The 26,802-nt window shown below is 34.2% G+C and overlaps 1 protein-coding gene across 1 annotated transcript in view; it reads right to left on the reverse strand.

The window, feature by feature from the left end:
• The window catches only part of HCN1 (hyperpolarization activated cyclic nucleotide gated potassium channel 1), a 368,096-nt gene that overhangs the window by 153,132 nt on the left and 188,162 nt on the right, over window positions 1-26,802 (reverse strand). The window contains exon 3 of the mRNA XM_029217880.1: window positions 13,219-13,380. Within this exon, the coding sequence (XP_029073713.1) occupies window positions 13,219-13,380 (162 nt within the window). The remainder of the gene's footprint in view (window positions 1-13,218; window positions 13,381-26,802) is intronic.

Consider the following 26,802-nt stretch of genomic DNA (forward strand, 5'->3'; position numbering starts at 1 on the left):
GCGACTAGAGAAAGCCCACGTACAGGCACAAAGACCCAATGCAGCCAAATAAGTAAATAAATAAATATGTCCTTTATTGTAAAGAAAATAATTACCTGTAGAATTATAAGATCTTAGAATTTGATACCCAAAATTAATTCTTTTTCTTTTAAAAGTATTGACGGTTAGGATTTTTAAATTTATTTAACATGGACAGTATCTCAATTATTGACATATATTGAAATTATAGTCACCAAAATCCTATGTATTTTTCATATCCTTGACTGAGCCATGTCTGATTCCTGTATTTGTCTTTTTCCTTTTTTTTTTTTGATTCTTATTATAAGACCTTATGTTTGGCAACATTTAAAAAAATCCATTCTATTAGATTCAGTTCATTTTCCTATATAACAATATCTTCTTAAATACGAATCTATACCATGGTATATTAGCCATTTCTTTTTTGTTCCGTGTTGGCTGCATCTTTGGTGGCTTCAGCCAAATTATTATTGATATGCTGAAAACACCTCAGATCACATTAATATGTTGAAAAGACATCATATCTTGCAAGCATCCACTAAACATCTTCTATATTGACATCAATCTATTAATCTGCACTTTAGTGTGTGAGAGCAGAAAACATGCACTCAGCCACTTATTAACCCATCCAATTCTATTTTTGTTAGTCCAAATATTTCATAATAAGATGTCATGAAAAACCTTGCAGAAAGCCTTCTATAAACTGCATGTACCAGTCTAATGTTCATCTCAAAAAGGAAATAGTGGACTTGTAAATGTCCTTAGCAAGGTTTTCAACAAATATTTTTCTTTTCATATCTTATATATAAAAGAATAAAAATGAGAAAAAGGCTGCTCTGTTTTGACTTGCTTTCATTAAATAAACACAACCTTTTCTCAGTGCTCACAAACAATTTATTTTATAATTTAGTGTAGAGTCTTGTTTGGAATTAACATCAAACATATCAGATTGTAATTAGCAGCATCTTTCTTCATTCTCTTTTTGTCAATTCATGCATTATTTACATATACCATGGACAATCAGTGCTTTGCCCATTTTCATGGTTTATGAAAGAACCTATGCAATCAATCCACCATTTCTTCTCCAAGATATCACCATTTTAAGGTGCAATTCACATGGGCCAGATGTCCAGCCCATTTGGAGTACCAAAGTATTGACTTGGAGTTCAATTTCCCAGAGCTTATTTCTGTCTACTCAGTTTAAAATATTGATATTTCACTTCACAAAAGACATTATTAAACAAAATTGAAAGTATTCCACATTCTGTCATTTATTATCATTTATTATCATTCCATGAATCCCAAGTGAAGGGGGTATCCATTTCCTGGTCTTTGCTCCAACTTTTATTAATGTCATTAATGTTTCTTTCATTCTAAATGTTATTTACAGCTATCATTATGGGTTCAGACCATTTTCTCTAGTATTTCCGTAGGTGGTAGGAAAAGAAAAGCAAGGGTTTACTTTCAGACTCTGTTTTTTCCTTTTTTTTTGTTTTTGCCCAGGCTTATGCATTACAAACTTTTTATTTCCATGCCATTTAATATTTCTAGGTATATGGTATATCTGCTTCTACTTCAAGCTCTCAAATCATTATTTTTTTTTAATGGGAGGGCTATGTACAAATTTATAGACTAGAAAAATCAACTCTAGTTCACACACAACTACAACTATTAATAACTTGTGTGTATTGAGCTGAGAAATGTAACAAGAACTGTTCTATATATTTGGCACATGTAAGTTCCTTCATTTACTCCAAACTCTGTGAAGTAAATATAATCATCATCCCCACGCTACAGATGAGAAAACCAAGGCATAAATAGGCTAAGTCTCTTATCCAAGGTCACACAGCTGGTAAGTATGAGAGAACCAGTAGATGAATCTAACCAATCTATTTCCAGAGCTTGACCATGCTTAGCCAGTTTACAATAATACCATTTCTCATATTTAGCTCAAGATTATTTGAATGCTTCCTTTCTGATTCTTATCACTTATCACTAACCAACAAATTCTTCAATTTTGTTTGAAATAGACGCTCATCACTGCTGCTTGCTTTAGGAAATAATTTTGTCCATTAGGCAAGAATTTGTCAATATTCTGCTTTAAGGAGATTAAGTGTACAGTCTCCATCACCGATACCCATTCCCAGTGTTATGATGTGCCACAAACCCTCCCCCATTTAACTAGCTTAGAACCTTCTGTATGTCCCTTAAATAATATCTCTTTATTAATGTTTTCTCTATACCTCTTTATTTCAATCTTCTCTAACATACTAGATTTCCAGTAAATGGGCACCTACTTGACACATGGTCTGCTCCAATTAGGTCAAACTCTTATTAAAGAAACCCATATTTCAATCACGTATCTTAACCCACCAAATTTGATGAGTTACCATAGAATTTGTGTCATTATGCCCCTATCTACACATTAGAATATTGGAAATCCAAGGCCATGTGTTTTACTTATGGCTATCCTCAAACTATTTCCTTTAGAAGGGTCTGGTAAGCTCTATATTAAGAAAGCAATGAAAAGGAAGGGAATTTCTATTTTACTGAATCATCTGGATGTATGATTTCTTCATTCAAAGTTTTCAACAAGTCTTCATTCATGCATTAATGGAAAATAGGGGCAAGTGCAAGTAAGGAGACTCCTGTCCTAGATGTAGTTCTATCACCAACTTTCTTTATGAACTTTACCAGATCTTTTGAATGTCTCCTTTAGTCATAATATATTCATAACATTGGTTATTGTATGTAAAAGTATCTTTAAGTGGTAAAGAAGCATTGTTAAGCCATGCCATTGTAATTAATCAGCTCTTCATTCATAACCGAATATAGACAATTTGCTGAGCATGGTTGTGAATGAATGTCACAAGACCGATAGATGCATAAAGAATCAAATAATAATAATACCCGATTGCATATACTAATTTTTTTTTTTGGCCACGCAGCATGCGGAATCTTAGTTACCCGACCAGGGATCAAACCCATGCCTCCTGCGGTGGAAGTGGGGAGTCCTAACAACTGGACCACCAGGGAATTCTCGCATATACTAAATATTAGATACCTGGTAGAAGTTATAACTCTGTACTGTAATAGGTTCTTATAAAAAAAAGTTGGTAGAAATATACCCATGAACATATTGTTACTTACTAGATGAGAAATAAAAGATCTTAATGAGACTATAGCTCAGCAAAAGAAACCAGCTATCTTAAACAATAGCTGGTGATGATAAAGATATGTTTTCTTTCCTTTGGAAGAAACAGAGCTGGCTTCAAAGGCATCTAGTAAAAATGGCCGATGACCTCAATAGTAGAAACAAAGCCTAAAGGAGAAAAGGCTACCCATCTTTATTGTATTAACTATTTGGTTCCTAATCTTCTACTTCTGTCTTTTAGTTTTTATTCTTATGTAAAATAATGGGTTTATCTTCCCCTTTCTCGTTCAAATTTTGTTGTCATTTAATTCTTATAGAACACTAAATTTGTTCACCCAATGCATTATGATACAAATTAAATGATAGAGAAATACATTAGGAGACATTAGAACATGTCCTTCTCATAAATTTTCAGATATAAATGGTGTCCAGACCTATCGTTTATAAGGTTTTCGTGTTTATGTATTTCATTGTATAAAAATAAATACATGGAATCTTTTTCATCATTTTCTAAAGAGCTATTTTTTAAAAAGTTCTGATCTTCTGGTTAAATAATAATGAAAACTTATAGACAAATTATAACATCAACGAGTGAAATGGAAAGTTACCCTCAGGAGAACGACTTGTATAATTGTTATAGGATAATAAAAACTTTAATTTGATTTACTGATTACATGCCTATGCCAAATTTCTGTTTTTTTCTTCTTCCTTAATAATTGATAACCCAGTTGAGAGCAGAATTACAAAAGTGTGAGACAGAATGTAATGATTTAATAGAGCATTAATGCTTTAGTTTTAGTTTGGGAGTAGTGGAGAGCTAGTAATGGGTACTGCCTGAAATGGTATTTTTCCCAATCATGTTATAATTTTATTTAACTAAATATTTTTTAAAAATATGAATCAATAGCTTACCTTAGAACAAATACATTTTTAAAAAAATCACCTAAAGGATGAAAACATAGTTTACTTACTCCTAACTGAAATGGTCAAACTGAATAATGTCCTCATTTTAATACAACTGAAATTAAAGAATTTTTTTTCTTTAATTTTTATACTGGAAGGCCTTTCCAAACATGCAGGAATCATGATCTTAGATTACCACATTGACCACAAAGGCAAAGGCTAGCTGAAAATGCTCTGTGTATGTAAGTCAATTGCTTTGGTGGATACTGTAAATAGATATTACAATTAATATTTATTTCTATCATTAGAATACATTTAGAGAAAAATTTTGTTGGCTTTATGATATGCCCTGGAAGATGCTATTGGAGTATAGAGACTATATGGGGGTTCACTGTTATATATCTTTTTATAAATTACAAAGATGTGGTGGAGGTGAACTCTCAATTTTCCTATGTGATTTTTTCATCATTATCAAGCTTATACAATTAGAGTAAACGGTTACAGTCCACAGATGAATGTGCTCACAACTCTAGGCATGGAATGAGTCAGCAGGTTGTACAGCAGAATCAGGTGCTAATTAACTCTTGCTCAGGTAGAGCTATGTTTCTGAGGCATCTGGCTGGTAATACTAGAAGAGTATTTAAATGCTGGTCACACTGTACCCATCTCTATATTCTCAAAGCATAAAGAAGACCAGCCAATGATTCTAGTGCATATTCTTAATATCTTATTTGATAAATTGCCTATACTCTTTGGCACACTGTAAATATATATATAAAATAACTGAAATAAAATAAAGGTTCACAAGCCAAATTCAATTTTTCATAGCGATTACTCATTTCCAGAATATATTGCATCTTTAAAAACTACTCAGCAATAATGGAGTATATAATGGGACTATGAAAATGTTTATGCTAAGATTCAGATAATGTTCCCACTGTTGTTTTCTTATATCCCTCACTTATTACATGGCTTTCTTCATGTCATGTGATACCTAAGTAAATGAGAAATTCAGAATAAATGGGAAGTTAAAATTTCTTTTCTTTGCCAGATTTTCAGTTTTATGAAAGTAGTAAAACGAGAAACCTTAAAAACAAACATACACATACAAAACGCAATGAGTTTTTCAAATATTTTCATATATATTCCAAGTTCTTCCACTGGTACAATCAATTTATAGTTGTTTTCTGTAAACATGAATTGACAATTTATAATGGATGAAGGTCTTTGGGGCGCATGAAGTAAAATGCTATGGTAGGTTCAGCATTAATTCAGGGGAAAAACTGATTTCGTCATCAGTTCCCATACTGTCTGCTTCTGGCTTTATGTAAATCTAATAACAATTCTCTGGGTCAGACTATTCATTTGCAAAATGGGAATGAATGTGTTTTCCTTTTATTTAGAATAGACACGATAATGTGTTACATGTACCATTATATTACATCTGTGAAAGTCTCCACAAAATTCATATATATTATATATATATAATATATATATGGAGATGGAGAGCAAAGTCTAGTAAATTAATCTTCCTGGAGAAAATATTGAACTGTAAGATATTCTGTTTCTTTTCCAATTTTAGTTGGTGCCACTTGTTAGATAAAGTAATGTCATGAATGGAGCTTGGTCTAGCCATTGGTTGCTTAAAATTTAAAAGCTAGTCTATATAAAACTAATTTTAGAACTTATGGATTGGTCTTGTTATCACTGAAGCATCTTACTATAGTCATAGCTAATATATAATTTAAGTAATATCCTTTATCCTTCTCTATTATGGAACTATAATTCATGTTAGAGGTTTGCTGAAATGTACATTTCATTTGAAAACAAAATGTCAGATTATGATTTATTTCCATATGTTGATTCCCCTAAAAGAATACATGCCTGACAAGCAAGAAGACACCATGTGAATTGTTTCACTTTTGTGAAGAGGTTGTGTTTCTATCTAATAGAGAAGAGTCACCAGGCTGGCTTTCCTAATAGGCAGAAACAGGACAACAAAGGAGAATCACAGCAGTCAGCAGTCTGCTGACCTACTTTGTTATTATAACTCATCAGAGCTATGAATGCACTTTTTTTCTCAGTAAAGCTACACAGTGACTTGTCAGCAAATTAATTACATCTTGTTAGGGCTTTAAAACATTCTGTTAAGGCAACACATTGTACTCAGAAAAAAAAAATCAGTAATATAATACTATAATTTGTCATGTATAGAATTCAAATCTGAAATACATTGCTAGACCTCAAGAGAGGAGAAATATATTTTTAATTAAGAGATATCTAGTTTCATGTCTTAATTATATTATCTCAGTTGTATTATTTCAATCAGTCATTATCTAATTAGTTTATGGGCTTTGTAAAACAAAAAGTGAATCTATTTTAATTTTATCTTTATGCATTTGCTAGAATATCAATAGATAATAATATAGTCATCCTAAGTTTCAGTATTCTACTTGTATACGGGGAATTGCATATGAATAATATGTATTCCTTTTTTTTTTTTTTCCAAATCATTCACTTAAAACCAATAAACAGCTCTTTTTACTCTAGCCGCCCAGCACACGTTTATTTTGACTGTTACAGTTTTTGAGCTAAAAGTGACTGGAGTCTCAATCCCCACTCTTTGTCGAAGGTTCCTGATCGAAAACCAGTTGACAGTAATGGAAATACAAGTCTCCCTATTTTGTGTCTCCACACCCCTTGGTTTATACCCCCTATAGTCTTTAATCTCAATCCACATAAGGCTGCCACTAGCACACTGTTATGTGAGTTTAAAAAAAAAAAAAAAAGCACTCTCTGGGTGGCTAAATTAGGGAGGGAAAAATTGGAAGAATGGCCACATTTTCAAGTGTACCTGTCTTGGCAAGCAGAAAGAGGGCAATATTTCCTTAGCACCTGTCTCCTTGCTCTTTGGGCAGTGCATACATTACAGAGGCCACAATTCAAATTTATATTAATGACTTCTGTACATAATTTTCTATTCATTTAGATTAGAAAATCTAATTATCTAATCTCTGTATAGTTTTCAGCACCTAGGAAGAAGTACTATGAACAAAAGCTCTTTAGAATGTAAGCACTCTGACAGCAGGGACTTTGTGTCATTCTCTACTGCTTGTTCAGCGCCTACAACAATGCCTGGCACAAAGCAGGTACTCAATAAGATTGCTTAAGTGAAAGAGTAAATAATATACCCTCATTTCATAGCTGAAGTACAGTAAAGTTAATCGATTAGCCTAAAATCACAGAGGTTGCAGTGGTAGACACAATTCTGGAATGTGTCTCTATAAATTCAATTCTGCCAGTTTTTTTCCCTCTCTATTCTGCTGTCTAGGAGAGCCAAGATAAGCTATATTATGTTGTGGTTTACACATTAAAAGACATGCCTCTGGAGAGGAAAAAGATAACTGGAGGACTGCATAGCAGCTCTTCACTGCTTAGACTTACAAGTAAAATATGATACTGTCACTCAGAGCCCACTGACCATCACTATCACAGGGCCCCATCCAACTGGAAGGGAGCTAGAAAATGTGCATAGTGTGTGGCCTCTTGGTTATTAGTAAGTGTCCCTGACACATTGCCTCAAATGAAAATAAAATTGCACAGTAATCTAGATTTTTCAATCAAATCTCTTATTTTCTCCACATAGGTTTTATTAATTAGACTCTTCCAGACATTATATATCTTTTATTTCCTCTGATAGTCTTAGTTAGTATTGTTCATACATCTTAACGTTTTGCTGAAAAACATTGTTATTTATATAGAAATGAAAGGCTCGAGAAGCTCATTGATTTGGATTTCATGAATTTTGAGTACGTTATATTGCTCACAAGTTGCTCAAGTGATTACATATCTTTGAAGAAATAATTTGATGTACAAATTATTATAACAAATTATCCAAGGAACAACATTTAAAATGCATAATAGAATAACTCCTTTACACATAATTTTCAAATGCTGCTGTTAATTACCCATTCTGTTATAAATAATTAATATTTATTTAGTAATATGTGCAAGATTGGTACAGGACATGTGGGGTACACAGATACTTATAAGGCACATCGCTTGACCTCTAGAATGTCATCTCTCAAGATGAAATAATGCATAGATTCCCTCAAATAACAAGAAAATAAAACATTATAAGGAATGATCTTTGAGTTGGCTTAAATCATTTTGAGGATGATATTACTCAAATAAACACAACTATAAAACTAGATATACGTTTCTTATCCTTATAGTTCTTGTAAAGCTGAAACAGACATAAATTTATAAACAAAATATTAACAAAAATAAATTAATAAACACATCTCAATTTAAATCTACTGTGATGGATGATGTTTTGTTTTGTTTTGTTTGCTGAAACCAAATAATTGTATACAAGGTAAATACAGTGCTGATTATTATAGAACTAGTTTTTCTAGAGTATGTAGTTTAACATACAAATTATGTACTATGTAATGAATGACTTAGTTTTCAAACCTATTTCTCCATTTTGCCTATGGTGAAAAATTTGTACAACGTCTAATATCATGTCATTAAGCCTTCATTTGGTATAAATGGATCATGTATTTATTAAGCCCATATGCCAGAATTATTTTATATAGCACCTCATGGCACAATGCACTTCAACCACAAAGGTAAATCCAGATGCTGTATTTAGGTTGATACTAAATTCATAATATGCTTACATTGAAACACTTCAAACTATTGCCAACATGTATCCAAATATTTACCAGATTGCTGGGAGAAACCCTGTAGACTCCCTGACAGTAAACCTGAAGATTTCAATTAGAGAAGCATTGCTCTAGGAATGTATTATTTAGCTGCAAATCCTTCTTTATTCTGTAAAGTCATTCCCTAAATTATGTCAAGATTAATATGCAAGTTCAGATGCATTGTGTTTTTTATTTTCTTAGATTCTCAAATGAGTATTTTATAATATTTTATAATTTAAACCAAAAACCCATTGCCTCTGATCCTTTTAATTATCAACTGTTAAAATTTTAGTGTGTGTGATACACCTAAAACATAGTCACAAAATATCATGGGAATGACAAGATTTTCAAAATTAATCTTATTAAACATTAATTATCTGGCAAATCCAAGATTTTCATTCAGACAGAAATCTATAATTCAAACATTTCTTGAATGAAACAAAAGCAAATATTACAAATGCAGAGCAAGATTAATTCCTATTCAGGTTGCATTTTGCAAGTCAGTATCTCTTACCTCTTCAGTTCAAGTAGCCCACCATGGTTAGTGATTGACTTTTTTTTAAATTAATTTTTATTGAAGTATAGTTGCTTTACAATGTTGTGTTAGCTTCTACTGCACAGCAAAATGAATCAGTCATATATAAATGGAGTGACTGACTTTTTAAAAAACAGCATTTAAGCAATGATTTTAGTGGAATTTATAAGGACTGGAAAGGAATTAGCTAAGAAGAATTGAGCTTACTTCTATGGAATAAAATGCAGATTAGAAATAGTTAATATAACAATAAATATATTGAACAAATTACCAGTTAGTGATATAGTATAGTTATGGCAATGCCTCTGAATTTCTCATCTTAGGGCATATATGGATAACTAGCTAGTAATGTATAAATGTAGATAAGGATATAAATACAAATGTAAACATCATTAAGGAGGATTTAAATATATATAGAGATAAGGGTATAGATATACATGCAAATGTGTTTAAGAAAGATTTAAAATGTATATATATGAAAATAAGAATATAGATATAAATGCAAAAATGGTTAAGGAGGATTCAAAATAGTATTTAAAAATATAAGTCATTTAAGAGCATGATATGGAAAAGAAGGAAGGCATAAGGAATTCGCTGCACACTCTACCTAATCATTATCTTAAATCATTTAGTACCAATGTCAAATGTTAAAGCACAATTGTCAAGCCCAGACCCCAAAATGACTAGCATCAATCATGTCCTGCATCCACCCTGATCTGGCTTCCCAATTTTGGCCTTCCCAATATGATTTTCTTTTTCTACATCTACGTCTCATATCAGTCTTGCCACTTTTTAGTGTCAAAGCTCAAATGCTGATTTTCAAGTGACTTTTTACTATAATTGGTGTGCTGTGACTACAAGTTTCTTTTTTTGTAACTACTTTCTTAAACTGTTTTCTATAATCTGTGCAACATAAGGTATTCTAACGTAGTTTAGAACAGAAATTATAGAGCCAAATAGATATGCATTCTAATCTTGATTCTATAATCTACTACATGTGTGACACTGAACAATTAGTTTAACCTCTAAAAATCTCAGTTTTCTGAACTGCAAAATGGAGGAGAATAGTGCATACCTCATTTTTCTGCTGTGAGGACCAAATAAGATAGCCTTTCTCAAAGCACTGGGGTTTGTATACAGTAAGCATGATATGTAAATATAGAGTGCTTTTTTCTTATATTGGATTTTCATTTCTCCTTTATAACCCTCTTTGTATGTAAATACACTTTTCTCTGTTTTGTTGTGATGGATGGAAGTTTTTTCAGAACTCAATAACTTTAGGATAGAAAATAATATCTTCAAGGTCAAAAGATACTATCGAGATTCTCTATTGATTAAAAATTGTCTTTTTTATGGTTATTATCTCCTTTATATCACTAATATTCACAATATAGAAGAATTTCTGGTCCTTATAGTTGAATGTAAGACTTAACTCTTTCCTACGCTCTATGTTAGAGTTAGACATGGAAATAATATTAAATAAATGTGAAAGAAAATAGGAGCCAATTTCCTAAGTAAAACTGCAGCCAAAAAGAAAAAAACCCAAGAAGCAAATTGCAAATTCAGGAAAGGGATTTTGTTCAACATCAGAATATAGCAAAGGTTTGACTATGTTAGATTAAAAACAAACACAGACACAAATGGGCACATATAGAGGCATTTAAAGAAAAATGAGCAAGACATTAAAATTTTTCTTCATTAAATGTGTTTACCACTACACATATTAACTAGTATATTTCCTAATATTATAATTATACAATTATATGCCATTTATGGATACCTAATAACAATTCCTTTACTCTTTCAATAATGACAATTGCTATTTTTTAAAAGATACATAGAGAAAGTTTTAAATAATAATTATTTGCAAACTTAAATATTAGTTGGTGCCAATGATGAATCATCTTTTGGCAGCGGTGTTAGTGTTTTTTATAACTATTCACTCAGTCAGCAGTGAGTTTATAAGAGCCGTTGTTTTTTCCTCATTCCCAAATATCTTAGTACTGTCTTTATGTTTGCTTCTTCAGTGATAAGAAAAGTGACAGATCTATAATCAATGAGACTACACAGATTTGAAAAGTGAGTTGATCAAACTCCTTGGTTTGTATTTTAGATACAGAAAGTTCCATGAAGAACATTTCTCAAACTTTTGATGATAAGTGACTAGGTTACAACAAATTACTATGTTTGGCAAAGTTGTAGGCAGTGGAGATAAAATATAGAACAAAATCCAGACAAATTCTTTGACTGAATGGCACTTATGCTCCGGTGTGGGGAACACAGAAAAATATAAATAACAAATAAGTGTGTGTGTGTGCATGCCCATGTGCGTGTGTGTTGCTAAATTTTTTTAAGATAAAATATAAACAAATTGGGTAATATATTAGGGTGGTTAGGGAAGGCTTCTGTGAGGCAGTAACATTTAAGCAGATATGAATGAAATGAAGGAGAGATCCAGGTGAATACTGGGCCTCAAAGAAAGGAGTGAAAGGAATAAAGAATGGAGGAAAGGAAGGAGGGAGGAAGGGAGAAAAATACGTAGGCAAGAAGAGACAAAAGGGAGAAAAAAAGACATTCTTCTCAACATGTGCTATAAACCCCTCTTGCCTTCAGACACAAAGCCTGAGCTTCATTGGTTAGGAGACAAAAATGTATATTCTTAAGATGTCTATGTCATTTTTACAATAACAATCTATGAAATTAATAATAGAACAGTCCAGAAAAGAAGAGGGTGTTCAATTTATGCCAAAGTTAAAATTCTGTGAAAGTCTCATAAAATTTACCACCTATAAAATGTGAAACATAAGAGAAGGCTATTCTGATGCGCAGTTAACTTAAATAACGTTTTATTAAATATAAGGTAATTAAAATGTAATGCAAGAAGAAAATATGAGAACTTAAAGAGCGAACAAATATCTGTGAATATATATATTAAAAATATTCACGGGCTTCCCTGGTGGCGCAGTGGTTGAGAATCTGCCTGCCAATGCAGGGGACACGGGTTCGAGCCCTAGTCTGGGAGGATCCCACATGCCGCAGAGCAACTAGGCCCGTGAGCCACAACTACTGAGCCTGTGTGTCTGGAGCTTGTGCTCCGCAACAAGAGAGGCCGCGACAGTGAGAGGCCCGCGCACCGCGATGAAGAGTGGCCCCCACTCGCCGCAACTAGAGAAAGCCCTCGCACAGAAACGAAGACCCAACACAGCCAAAAATAAATAAATAAATATTTTTTTTAAAAAATTCACAATTGTTTCAATTCCTTTGTGAGTGTTGCACAATGTATATCCAAATGAATGCTCTTAAAATTAAATGTGAATATAAGTACACTTAACTATGTAAATCAATTTTCTATTTCACAGACATTTTTATATTTACATGTCTTTTATGGTAAAGTTTAAAGGCTATCTTTCCCATGATGTTTTCTCTAGAAGGAAGTACTATCTGAAATATCATTGCATGTCATACATATCTCATTTGCATTTACACTGATGTAACATGTCTGCATGTTTACAATGCCTAGAATTGCATGTCTTGAACACAGTAAATGCTAAAATCATGTTGAAAGAAAGAAGTTATTCTGAGCAGTAGGCATTTTTAAAAGAATGTTGTACAATACTATGACTATATGTGTGTGTACCTTTGAAATAAAATATGTCTCAATATACACAGAGTAAGATATCTAAAAAATAGAGGCTGTAACATATACATCCCCCTGGAACATTTCATGTAAATAAACTTTAGCTGTAGAAACAGAAATATCTGATTTTATATCCATAGAAGCAAAATTAAGTTTTCTCTCACCATTTATGGGGCTAATTAGATCATTCTAACATAAATATTTAGAACTTGTTGGCAAAACGTAGAAAACACAGTGTAAAATAATACGAATTACTTACAACCATCTCATTTAGAGACACCCAGCAATCTGGTGGAAAGTCCTGCAGCAGTGGTACCAAGAACTGAAGACAGCCATCCCAGTGGCAAAGGAGCAGCATCATGCCGATGAGGTTAAAAATTCTCACCACAGCGCTGGCGAGATCATATGTCATGTGGAAAATCTGTTGACCAAAATATAAAATCAATTCTTATAATCAAATTTTTAAAAGTCAAGAATACTACCAATGTCAGTAGACATTGACATTATATAGTCCAAGTATCAATTTAATAAAAATACAGAAAGAACTTTTACAAATAGAAACAGAGATTGCATGTCTTTATCCTTACATTGAGGTCTGGCACTCTATGAGTATTACAACCAACTGTGGGTTCTCCATGAGGAACAGAGGTGACATGAATACATTAAATCGATGAGTCATGTTTTAAAGAACATTGGTTTTGCCAGTAGTTTTTCACTTACTGTCCTTTCAAGCATTTTAGCAAAGGTGCTTTAAAAGAAGTTAGCAAATTTGACAAATGATGGGCACACACTTCTCTGCTTCTCATTCCTTGTTAACAGATTTGTTGAGAACCAAAAAAATAACCCAAGGACTGAAAACCATTAGCAAAAGTAGTTTAATTGCAAAACATAAAGGAAGATTGACAATTAACTGCAGTTAACTTTATAACTATATGAGTTAGAGCTACTTCTTTTATTGTGCAGATTGAACGTGAATAGTGGCTTTTGAGATAAAAGTTCTCTGAATGGTTAAAAAACAACCGTGCAGTACATTTTAAAAATTAAAATTGTTATGTCCGTTGTATTATCTGTATGCTACAGGTTTCCCTTTCCTGTGAAACTTTATTTGTATTTTCACAACATCCATTATGATAGGTTAGATTATTTCAGAAAGCACAAAAAATTATGACAAATGAACATTCTCCATCAGAATTTTACAAGTGGAAACTTACATACAGCTTTATATTTATAACTTCTCATTCAGAACCTGAATCCTTTCTTTAGTAGCTCATGTGTTATATCACTCTTCCATTGCTAATACGGTTTCTGCTTATATTTCACCTAGTCTAGAATAACAAAATCCACTTGGGAGCTGATGTATAATTGTTAAAGGGCTACTGAGTTAATAAAATTAATAAATATGTATAAATACACAAAGAAACGACACCTTGAGATACTTAGGATCACATTTTGTATAATTCACCAAAAGAATGGTCTATTTTTGAAGTAATGAGGACACCATGTATTGAGAAATTAACTGAGAAACAGGAAAAAAACTCGCAAATTTAATACTTTGATTTAGAAACTATATCTTGGTAAGGAAACTTCTATAATTCTTAAGAAATGCATACTGAAGTGTGTAGAGGTAACATGACAGCACAGCTGGGTTTTGCTTTTATAAAATCAGCAAATCTATCTTTAATTAAATGTTTTTCACTTTGATATATTTCTATTAGCCATTAATTCTTTCTTTAAACAATCTTCCTTTTTGACACAGTAATCAGAGTGAGCAAAAAAAAAAATCCTTCTTTGTGGGAATGCACACACTGTTCTAAGTTTTTTTTAAAGTAAGATTGGGATACTGGATTTTAAAGTCAGCAGATCACGTATTTTGATATCAGACAGCTTATATGAGTAGTAATTTATTTTAAAGCATTAAGAATTTTATTTCCTGTAAAATATTTTTATTTTACTTTTTGTGACTTTCAAGTCTTGTTTTATATTTTTTTTAATTTTTATTGGAGTATAGTTGATTTACAATGTTGTATTAAGTTTCAGGTTACAGCAAAGTCAATCAGTTATACATATTTTTAAATTTGGTTTTGTGTTTGGCAAACCCAAAGAAAAGTCCTTTTAATGTTCTTTCCTCTGATATTTCTTGGTCACTGAATTTGAAAATAAAATAGTACCAACATTTTTATCAATAACTTTTCATGAAAAGTAACAGTAAAATACAATAAAAAAGTTTTTTACTACTAAAGTAGGGAAAGAAAATCACCATGGATTTCATTTTTTGGTGTAGTAATAGAATTCTATATTTATATCTAAGCATTTCCTGACAAAATGGACATATTGAACAATATGTCTTTTGGGTAAGTGTTACATAGTTGAGAAATAGGGTAAAACTGAAGAACATAAACTTCTGGATCAAACAAGAAACTAATCTCCTTTCAACCTTATTATCTAAAATAAACAATATCTGAAACTGTCTGCCAGTTATCTGTAAACTATAAAATATGGGCAGCAACCGGCATTCAACTATAAGATTTTAGAATGAAGTTTGGGATGTTACAGAGAATTAGGGCCCATTCTCGGTATAGCTGACTTTTATGGATTTTCTACTTTCTTTATCAGGAGTTAGATTCTTTTTGTAAGGTCTTAAGTGATTATTTACTGAAATAAGATAACATATTCTAACAGTTATTCACCAATTCCTTTAATAAAACCCTGTTATTTCTAAATTGTTTTCCAGAGAAACAGAACCACTATTTTCATAAAGGAAGTTAATGGGGTTATAAGGCCTTTCATAATATATTAGAAACACATTTTTTTGGTTTTGCTTCTATGTGATTACTGAACTCCTATTGTACAGGATAATCCCTAGAATTAAGCCTAACCTCTACCCCATTTCTATTCCTAACTTCACAACGTTAGTATACTATACTCATGCTAGATTTATATACTAACTCTACTGTAGAGTGCTCACATAATTAATTTCATAAACGGTCTCCCTTTTGGGCCTTTAACATTATGTGTTCAAAAGTGATCTCACTTTCTGGAGCTATTCCAAAATCTAACATTGGAAGAGGCACAGCAAGTTGGCTATTTTGACACTGGTTAATATCAAAAGCTAATTACAAATAGTCAAATCCATGTAGCTCCATCCTGATTTATCTACCTGACAAAAGGACATCATAGTGTATATAGTATTACTTTTGATGCATACATAAATGTGTGTAGTTGCTTGGGCCCGATTTGATTGTCTGTTGAGCTCTTATAATTAATACACCCTGGAAGGCATAAGCTTCACATGTGACCAGGTGCTGAGATATTTATTTATTCATTCATTTATTTAATATTTATTATTTTTTAATTGAGATAACATTGGCTTGTAACATTATATAAGTTTCATGTTTACAACATTATATTTCTACTTCTGTATACACTACAGCATGCTTACCACCAAAAATTTGGTTTCCATCCATCACCATAAAGTCGACCCCCTTTACCCATTTTGTCCACCCCATGCTGTTTCCCCTCCAGTTACCACTACTCTGTTCTCTGTATCTAAGTGTTTGTTTTGTTTGATTTGGTTTCTTCATTTATTTTGTTTCTTTTTTGTTTATTTATTTTTTATATTCCACATAGGAGTAAAATCATATGGCATTAATCTTGCTTCATCTGACCTACTTCACTTAGCATAATATCCTCAAGGTCCATCCATGTTGTTGCAAATGGTAAGATCCCAACTTTCTTAGAGCTGAGCAGTATTCCTCTGTATTTGTATGCCACATCTTTTTTATCCATTCATCCACGGATGGTCACTTAGGCTGTTTCCACATCTTGGCTATTGTAAATAATACTGCTTGAATATAGGGGTGCATATATCTTTTCAAAATTAGTGTTCTTGTATTCTTTGGATAAATACCCAGAAATGGGATAGTTGAATCGTATGGTAGATTATTAATGGCCCTGGTAAAACCTTGCTCGTGGAAGATTTGGAACGAGAAGACTGCTTCCTTCTGGAGCACAAACATCTGCAGATAGTCACGCTAACCAAAAAAGGAAACATCTGGTCTACTTTAAGCAAGGCCATAACTTCTTATTGTCTAAGCGTAGCTTGTAAGATAAGTCTCAGGGCAACTTTACTCAACTTCCTGATCAAGTGGCCAACATCACTGATTAATTAATTAATATTTTCAGCTTTTTTCCATCTATGAGGTAGAAATCCTAAAGTGATAAATTCCTATCTAAATCTATTATCTTAGCGCTCCTGCATGCAAACCTGACAACTCAAAAACAGCACTGTAGATGACACTCAAATTGTTCAATGAATTGTAGTTATTAATTGTTAAATCAATTGTAAGTTGTAAATTGTTAAGTAAATTATTAAATGAATGAATGAGACTGTTGCAGGGGGTTAACAATAACAGCAAAAGTAACATTTTATGATCTTAAGAGTGGAAGGTTTTCACTTTTGTGTTTTAAACCAAGGAATTTAAAAAAGAAAAACAACTTCATTATTTTCTACCTTCCAAGTAATCTGTACTTGAAACCTGATTTGCGTGCTCAGAGTGTGGGTAACAGAAAGACAGACCATTCTGACCCACCAGCAATATGTTTTAAGTGGTACTTACAAGAGTCAACAGAAAAAAAATAATTAAAATAAGTTTGAAAGGTAGCGCTTTAATTTTATTTTCACCAAAACTAGACTACCAAATATGTCAGTGGAAGGCACTGTGCTTTACATTTGCCCAGCTCAGAACATATGACTTCAAGGAGAGGAAAGAGCTGGTCACAGATACTCATTGAATTACTTTTATAATATTATAGTTCTAGAATTCTGCCCAGATGGAGTCTAATAACTCCAGATAGAATTGCTGGAAGAATTATCTGAGTAAGATAATTTGATTCCGAATCCCAAATCCTGCCCTAATATTTGCATATTTGTTCACCATAAGTATAATTTTTTGTGATATTTCTCCCAGGAGCAATGTATAAACTATCCTGTTCTTAAAAGGTTGAATCCCTAACTGTGTTATATGGAGATATCCATAAATTAGCAGAGTGATTCCAAAATGCTTCCACACTCATTCTTGATAAGCTGGATTCAGGGGTCTCTCAATCTAATAACCCACCTATGAAATCGGTGAGACTTAACCAATCCTTAACTATTTGGTTTACTATGTTTTACTTAACCAGAAAATGGTCAATTTGGGCTTCCCTGGTGGCGCAGTGGTTGAGAGTCCGCCTGCCGATGCAGGGGACGTGGGTTCGTGCCCCGGTCCGGGAAGATCCCACCTGCTGCGGAGCGGCTGGGCCCATGAGCCATGGTCGCTGAGCCTGCGCATCCAGAGCCTGTGCTCTGCAACGGGAGAGGCCACAACAGTGAGAGGCCCGCGTACCGCAAAAAAAAAAAAAAAAAAAAAGTCAATTTAAGACTTTTCATGGAATATATTGATCTGTCCTTAGTCTTTGATTTCACAGATGGGAATCATTTATAGGTTAGGTTGCTTCTATGTCTCAGTATTGATTGAAGGCTTCAAATATGCTTTCAGAATTCTTATCGATGTAACATTAAGAAAATCAAATGGGTCAGAAATGGCCCTCTTGACACAAAACATTCTTATTTTCAAGGTATTAAAATAAGTTCAGGTTCTTTGGTTTATCCTTATGTATTTGTACCTGCATAACTTGATATATCTTTTAGATGGAGTATCTCTATGCCATGTTGACACAGAATACAAGAAAACAAACATTTAGCAACTCAGTCCGTTTCATAGCTAACATATATCCAGAATTCAATATGCAGTAGTCCTAATCAATAGTAAAATAAATATTTTAAGAGTCCTTTTGCACCTTTTGCAATTCTTACCTTGAAAACTATCCAGATTATCCTACCATGCTTTAGGTAAAGTGCAGAAGGTTTCATCCGGTATATGAGAGAAGAGTATTCTTCACAGTGGTCTCTTTGAACACTGATAATGACTGCACTCATTGGACCAATTTCACCAGTCCCTCCTCTATCTAGGATCTCATTCAAATGGCCAGTCCATAACTTTCAGAAAAGTCAACCAACTGGGCCTCTCATCTTTATCAGCCTGTGTCCATAGTCAAAATGCAGTTATCTACTCCTTAGCTTCCCCTACCTATTATCAGATCCTCTTGCTGTGGAGTGCTTTTTGGAGGGTTTCTTCTTTCCACTGTCACTTCAAAACTCCTCCTACATTGTTGATTAATTCTCTTGTACCCTCAGCCTCATCATAAAATTCTTCCTCTCCTTCTCTGCTTTTCCTGAGACTTATGACTGCAAGCTGTCCTCTTCCCAAAGACTCAGTTTCTCTGGTAACTTTCTCAAACAGAGTTGGTTCAATTCTTTCATACTTCATAAGCCTTAGGTTTTGATGTCAATGCCCTCATTTTCTGAGGTCCCCTTTGCCACTTTCAGACAATAATTTGTCTAGCTGTAACAGGAAAATTCCTTCTCTTCAGTGTCCATTCTATTTGGCTATTCCACCCATAACTTTCTCTCACTTCTGGCATCTTACAACCTCTCAATCCCCACCCACCACACATCTCCATTTATTAAGGACTCTGTATTTTTCCACTGCCCTTTTCTGCAAAATGTCAACTTCTGAGTAATCAAAACAGCCACTTTCTATACCTGAGCTAATGAAAATTACTGGATAGGAAACTGTAGATTGTGTATACTAATTTCTTTTAAAAAACAGTAACCTATTTGAAGTCCTCAGCTCTGGTCTATGCATTTCTCTATTCTTAGTACCTATGATTTTCCCTCTTACCATCTATCCAATATTTTTTCCTCTCTTCTCATGTCCCCAAAGACCATGACTAGCCTGCTGAGTTTCAGCTTAAAATGTTACCTTTTCCAAAGGAAACACATTCTTTTTTTTTTTTTTTTTTTTTTGCGGTACGTGGGCCTCTCACTGTTGTGGCCTCTCCCGTTGCAGAACACAGGCTCCGGACGCGCAAGCTCAGCGGCCATGGCTCACGGGCCCAGCTGCTCTGCGGCATGTGGGATCTTCCCGGACCAGGGCATGAACCCGTGTCCCCTGCATCTGCAGGTGGACTCTCAACCACTGCGCCACCAGGGAAGCCCGGAAACACATTCTTATGTTTGAGTTCCTTCACCTCTGATCCCTCATGCTTTCCAGCAAACATATACCTGCAGCTTTTCTTACTGACCTTTTCCTAGTATCAAAAGATGTGTCTTCTGATATTAATCTGATCTTCTTTTCTCCTCCAGGAACCTAAATAATTAGTTCAGAGATCTTCAATCTGTGATGAAAACCAACTCTCTTTTGTCAGTTGTGGACACTTTTGTAAAGTACAGCAAAAATGAATTAATATAAAAATAAAAATTTAAAAACCAAGACACATGTAATACAAGCCTTCTGCTTATCCCTTATCCTCTTGGATATGGTGGCAATATCAAATGACTATAATTACTAGATTACGTTTTCCTCATAACTGTTAACTTCTTCTACACTAGTTTTACTCTGTATATTTAGAAACAATAAAATTTCTCATTTCCTCCAAAGTGTTTTAAATTGAAAAAGAATCTTCACTTCCTAGGTACTTTCCTAAGTTTTTTCCTTTATATTCTTCTCAGTTTAGCTTCTCAAAAAAACTCTCCTCACTGGAACTTTGAGACAGAAAGAGAGCAGGCCTGCCCTAGTGGGTAAAGTGGTTTTCTTTTCACAGTTACATGTGCAAATTACCACCTGCTACAAAATCTGACTTCCTGAAGGACGTATGTGTCATAGCTACCCTGTACTTCTTTCCTTCTCCCTCCTCCCCACATATTAGGGGAATGTAGAGATATTTAAGGCTGACTTCATTTCCTGAAGTGTGGGAATGAAACTTTAAAAAAAAATGTGCATCTATTTGAGCATTCTTTTTGAAGTGGCACAGATATTACATCATTGGAACTATAGAGAAGGCTATGCTTTATCACATAACTCTGCGGTAAACTAAACAGTACTTATAAGGTCATAACAACCACATACTTACAGAAGTGTAGTTATGGAATAGACTATACTAGTTATCAATCATGATTGTCAAAGATATATAGCTAACTATGCATGTGTTATTTTGATCATGCCCATATAGTTCTTTAACAAACATATATATATATATAATAAAAAAATAAATTTTAACTATTTTAGTTGTAAAAAAATTGTCATGTTTCTTAACTATGATCTATCTTGACTATCACCTAGACTTTAGGAATTTGTTTCATTACTTTGATACTGTAAAATATATCAGCCATTTCCAGTCATACATATTTTTACATAGGATTTTAATTCCTTATACTAAACATTTAGAAAAAGTATCTCTTCATGCAAAAATTGCTCTTTGTTAGCCTTACTAGCCTGAGAAAAAGCAAAGATCACGAGTGTTGAAGAAAACATAAGAAAAATGATAAAATAATATGGATTCTTTGAAGATTTCTGGTAGGAAATGATAGGAAACAGTTATAGTGGAAACTATAAAAGTACAAACCTTGAAAACTGGGAAGCACAATGTCTGGTGGTACAGAGTTTTGCTCAGCAAATGTTTTTTCTCCCACAGAGGTTATTCATCTAACAGTGAATTTGCATAAATGGGTCAATGTTCATGAGTACCTAACTGAGATAGAGCATTTCTACTAAGATCACTCATTTTCCTTGGAATTTCAAGTCAGCATCATCTGATGAATGGCAATAGGTCAGAAACAAAAAATGCTTACGATAGGTTACATTTTGTTAACTGAATATACCCAAATCTTCACATTTTTAAAACTCCTTAGGAAAAAGTAGTACATCTTTTTAACTTATATGAGGACTGTGTAGTATAACAGAACATCTAATTATTGGACAATGCCCTAGAAAAACGAAAAAGCAAGCATAAACCCCATGTGTTTAATTTACTTTAAGAAGTAGCTTACACGGGAAAATAAAATTACAAATGAATATTGAAAATGGTTCTATTAAGAAGAGAGTTGACTGGATTAGTACTACGGAAAAGAAAGAAATTAATTAAATTAAACAATTTAAGACCGTTGTCGGGCTTCCCTGGTGGCGCAGTGGTTGAGAGTCCGCCTGCCGATGCAGGGGACACGAGTTCGTGCCCTGGTCTGGGAAGATCCCACATGCCGCGGAGCGGCTGGGCCCGTGAGCCATGGCCGCTGAGCCTGCGCATCCAGAGCCTGTGCTCCGCAACGGGAGAGGCCACAACAGTGAGAGGCCCGAGTACCGCAAAAAAAAAAAAAAAAAAAAAGTATTCTAGTTTTTATTACTATGTAGTTTATTTCCTCAGTATACAAAATCAATCACATGAATTTATGCCTTTTTGAAAAATATACCATACAAAGAAATAGAGAAATGTACCTAATGTTATTAAGAACAGATATTTTATTTTTGAGACTTCAAGTCAGAAATTTGTATTTTAAAATTCATCTAAAAAATGAACACTCTTAAAACAGAGAGACCACTTCAGTGTACAATCTCTGGTAACCGAACTATAAAAGCAAATAAAGTAGAGGGTGTTTAAACTCATTTTATATATTCTGTAAATTGTTTTCCCATAGATAGTATCTTGTAGATATTACATAGTCAATAAACAACAGTTGAATTGCTTTGAAATTATCAAGTAAGAATATGACATATTTTTCCATTCTATTCATATATCAGCCAGAAAGAATTTTTGTACTAATTTTCAGTTAATCAAGTTCTATTAACTTGTCCACTAGGGGTCTCTTGATAATATATTTTTAAGTATATCCCCAAAATAATATTATATATTGTTATATCTTCCATTTTCTATACATTCTGTGAGAAAGAATCTGCTTCAATATTTTTGGTCTCACATTCATGTAATTTGTTAAATTCACAAGTGATGATAAATGTTTCGCATCTCAACCAATTTTTTTTGGCTGAAAATATTGAAAGTTGTAGTGTTTGTAGTATGGTAAAAATCTTTAAAATTTGTCATATACATTTGCATGGAACATTACATTTGCTCCACACCTAATATATAGTTTTCAAATCTTTGAGCAATTATTTTGTTAAGTACCAAAGTTAAGATGAAATCAAAAGACACTTACTAACCAAAAGTTTTGCCATGTAAGGACTTAAAAAACTTGTCTATTGGGGAAATGCATAATTTCAAACCATAAGACTGAAGTTCTGCATTAATCAGTTTCTAAAAATTTGCCTTAGCTTTTAAACTAAAAGAAAGAAAATGGGGTAAATGAACTCTGAAGTACATTCTACACATAAAATTCCATAATATCTTTACTTTAGAAATAAAAAGTAGAAATTTTAAAAAAGTGAAACACACAAGGAAGCCAACATCTCACACACACACCCACTCCCACACCCCCACACACACGCCAAATGGAAGAGAAACCAGAGGTGAAACATTATATAAGTAATTTCCCTATGCCTTTGTTGATGAAGCAAATAAATAAAAGTATAATAAAACTAATGATAATATAAATGCATGGTAAAATAAAACGTGGCAGAGGCCATCGTATTTAGATAAATTGCAGTGTCTTTCTCAACATCCCCAGCCTCCATTCATCACGTATGAATGGTCATGTGCAACCAGCACATTCCACCATTTGCCAGAAGTCAACAGGGGAAACAAGAGAAAGGGAAGCTGACTTCTGAAAGACACTGTTAAGATGAAAATGCTTCTTCATAATTTTTTAGTAGTGGCCATCAGAGTTACATCATGCATTGGCATGTCAGCTAGCTGCACTGGCTAGATGAGCCAGTCAAATTTGAAATATTTATTTATTTGAGTGGATTTGTGTCATTGATGCTCTGGAAGAGGAAGTGGTGCTGGTTCACTGTCTTGGCAAATGCCTTGGAAAGAAAGCACTAAGTATATGATTTGGGGTATGAAGCCAGTAAAATCTTAAGATTTTACTAAGAATCTTAGTGAATAAATCACCTTATGCCATTTGATGAAACCTAATAAGTGAGAAAGATATATTATTATTGCAACCTCCTAAAAAGAAACTAAAACTTTATTATTTGGGGGTTTTTCTGGCCATGCCATGAGGTTTGCGGGAACTTAGTTCCCCCACCAGGGATTGAACGCGGACCCCCTGCAGTGGAAGCTCAGAGTCCTAACCACTGGAAAACCAGAGAATTCCCAGAAACTAAAACTTTAAAAATAAGCAAGAGTTGGAAAAGTTGCTAGCGACCCAAGAAACATTTGGGTAAGATTTGATCTATTGGAAAATGGCATGGTTTCAGATTCACTAGTTGGACACCTTCCAGAACTAAGCATGCACTATAATGCTTCATCAGTTCAGATAATAGTGCATCACGGTATTTCGCAGACCAACCAAAGTGCTGAAAATACTTAAGTATCAGAATTATTATAAGAAGCACATAAACTGATATATGTGGAAGGACCCTTAAAAGTGGTAAGCCATTTTTGTATAAATTTAGTTTTTCTTATCACCAAAACCCACCTAGCGGGCTTCCCTGGTGGCGCAGTTGTTGGGAGTCCGCCTGCCGATGCAGGGGACACGGGTTCGTGCCCGGTCCGGGAGGATCCCACGTGCCGCGGAGCGGCTGGGCCCGTGAGCCATGGCTGCTGAGCCTGCGCATCCGGAGCGGGTGCTCAGCAACGGGAGAGGCCACAACAGTGAGAGATCCTCGTACCGCAAAAAAACCCAAAAAACAAAAACCCACCTATCAAATAAGGGCTCTATTCAGAATACAATGTTAGGCTCAGGATTCTTCAGTGCTCATGGCATCACCTTCACCACACACTCACACACACAAACTCTTTTTTCTCCAGAGACCACCCACCTGTTTTAAGCAGGATTCATTTTTCTCTAGACCTGCTGCAGAACTCTCATAATTGTTGTTTCCTTTAACACATCTTGTAGTAGTCATACTTAGTTTATACCTTTATTTGGGGTGGGAAAATGGTTAGGGAAGTAGGGACATGGGTGAGATCATCTTTCTCTTCTACTCCTTTAACAATAGCTTGTCTGGGTATAGAATTCTAGATTGAAAATCACTTCCTTCACTTTATTTGAAGACTTGACTCCATTCCTCCCACTGTCTAGTGAAACTGTATTTTTCCCCAATTATGAATTTAATTTCTTTAGTGAAAAGAAGAGGAATTGTACATGGGGATAAGTGAAAACTGCCCTAATTCTTTGTGTGTGTGTGTGTGTGTGTAAGGGGGTGAGAGATGGGTTATGAGTAATGACTCATAGAGTTGTCATTTGACCTTAAATTAAGCACCCTTCCTGTGTTAGCCCTACGGCTCAATTACATCCTGCCTTATGCATTCTAACTCCAACTCCAAATGTCTCAGAGGTTTCACGGTACAGATTGGCTCTCACTTCCTTTGCAGACCCTTCTGTAGCATATTCCAGAATGTGATTTTCTCTCCTTGTGCCATCCCTCGTTCTGTTCCCTTTGGTTTTCAATCTTTTAAAAACTTTGAGGACTTTCTCTTCTAGATACGAGTCTCCTGCTCTTGTTCCCTTCTGTTTTATACACGCATTCCTTTTTCACTTTGATTGTTTAATCGTGCTGGAGTCTTAAGAGGGACAGAAGGCCCACCTATGTGTCTTATCTATCTTCTGGAATCAGAAATCTTTATTTTATAATGTATCCTTTCTGTAAACCCCTAATATAAAAGGACTCACACAACTCAAATTCATAGTTACATATTCTTTCTGGACTGACTGATTTGTTCCAATGAGCTGTTGATCTATTCAAATGCCAATAAGTCATTGATTAGTTTATCTCTGTAGCATATGTTTCAGCCTCTAAGTTACCCACTCTCAATAATTCTCCTTGTAAGTAGTTTGTATTTCACGCACATATTTAAAAATATATTTAGAATCACTTTGTCAAGTCCCTCTCCCATTCACAAAATTGTGTTAGGCTTTGTTGTAATTGATTTAATTCATGTTTCTCGTTGTTTTTTCAACATTAATTACCTCATATCTCCAAACTCCAGTCTCATCTTCTCTGAAAATATAGTCTACTTGGCATACAGAGCTACCTTTTTTTTTTTTTTTTTTTTTTTTTGGCGGTACATGGGCCTCTCACTGTTGTGGCCTCTCCCGTTGCAGAACACAGGCTCCGGACGCGCAGGCTCAGCGGCCATGGCTCATGGGCCCAGCCGCTCCGCGGCATGTGGGATCTTCCCTGACCGGGGCACGAACCCGTGTCCCCTGCATCGGCAGGCGGACTCTCAACCACTGCGCCACCAGGGAAGCCCCAGAGCTACCATTTTATGACTCAAACTTCATCATGGAAGTTCACTGCTTGAACTTTTGTTAGAAATCCAGAGAATCTTCATGATGTCCAAACTCCAAAGGCCCCTTGTGATCTGCCCTCTGTCTACCATTTCACTATCGCCTCTCACCCTTCCTCTGTAGGTATTCCATACCGCAGACAGACCAAATTTGCCATAGTAGTACCATTTACACAACATGATTGCATCCATTTACATAATATTCTCTCCTGGTATAATTTCTTTCCTTCTATCCCCTTTCTGACTGATGAGCTTATTCACACTTCAAAACTTGGCTCAAACATACCTTCCTCAGGAAAGACTTGTTTGACCTCTCCAGGGAATGAATTAAGAGCTTCCTCCCATACGGCCTAGTCTATAACTCTTAAAAGTGTTTGATACTTGACTATAATTATGTGTTTATATATTTGTGTCCTCGCTGGATTGTGAGCCCTTAGAGGTCAAGGACTGCATTCACAAAGCAAATACTCAATGCGTGCTTACAAAATAGAAGAAAGTAAACAGGGAGGAAAAAAGGAAGGAAGGAAGGAAGGAAGGAAGGAAGGAAGGAAGGAAGGAA

This window comes from Monodon monoceros, unplaced genomic scaffold (assembly GCF_005190385.1).
Source record: "Monodon monoceros isolate NGI ecotype Baffin Bay Population unplaced genomic scaffold, NGI_Narwhal_1 Super_Scaffold_12, whole genome shotgun sequence".
Lineage (NCBI taxonomy): Eukaryota > Metazoa > Chordata > Mammalia > Artiodactyla > Monodontidae > Monodon > Monodon monoceros.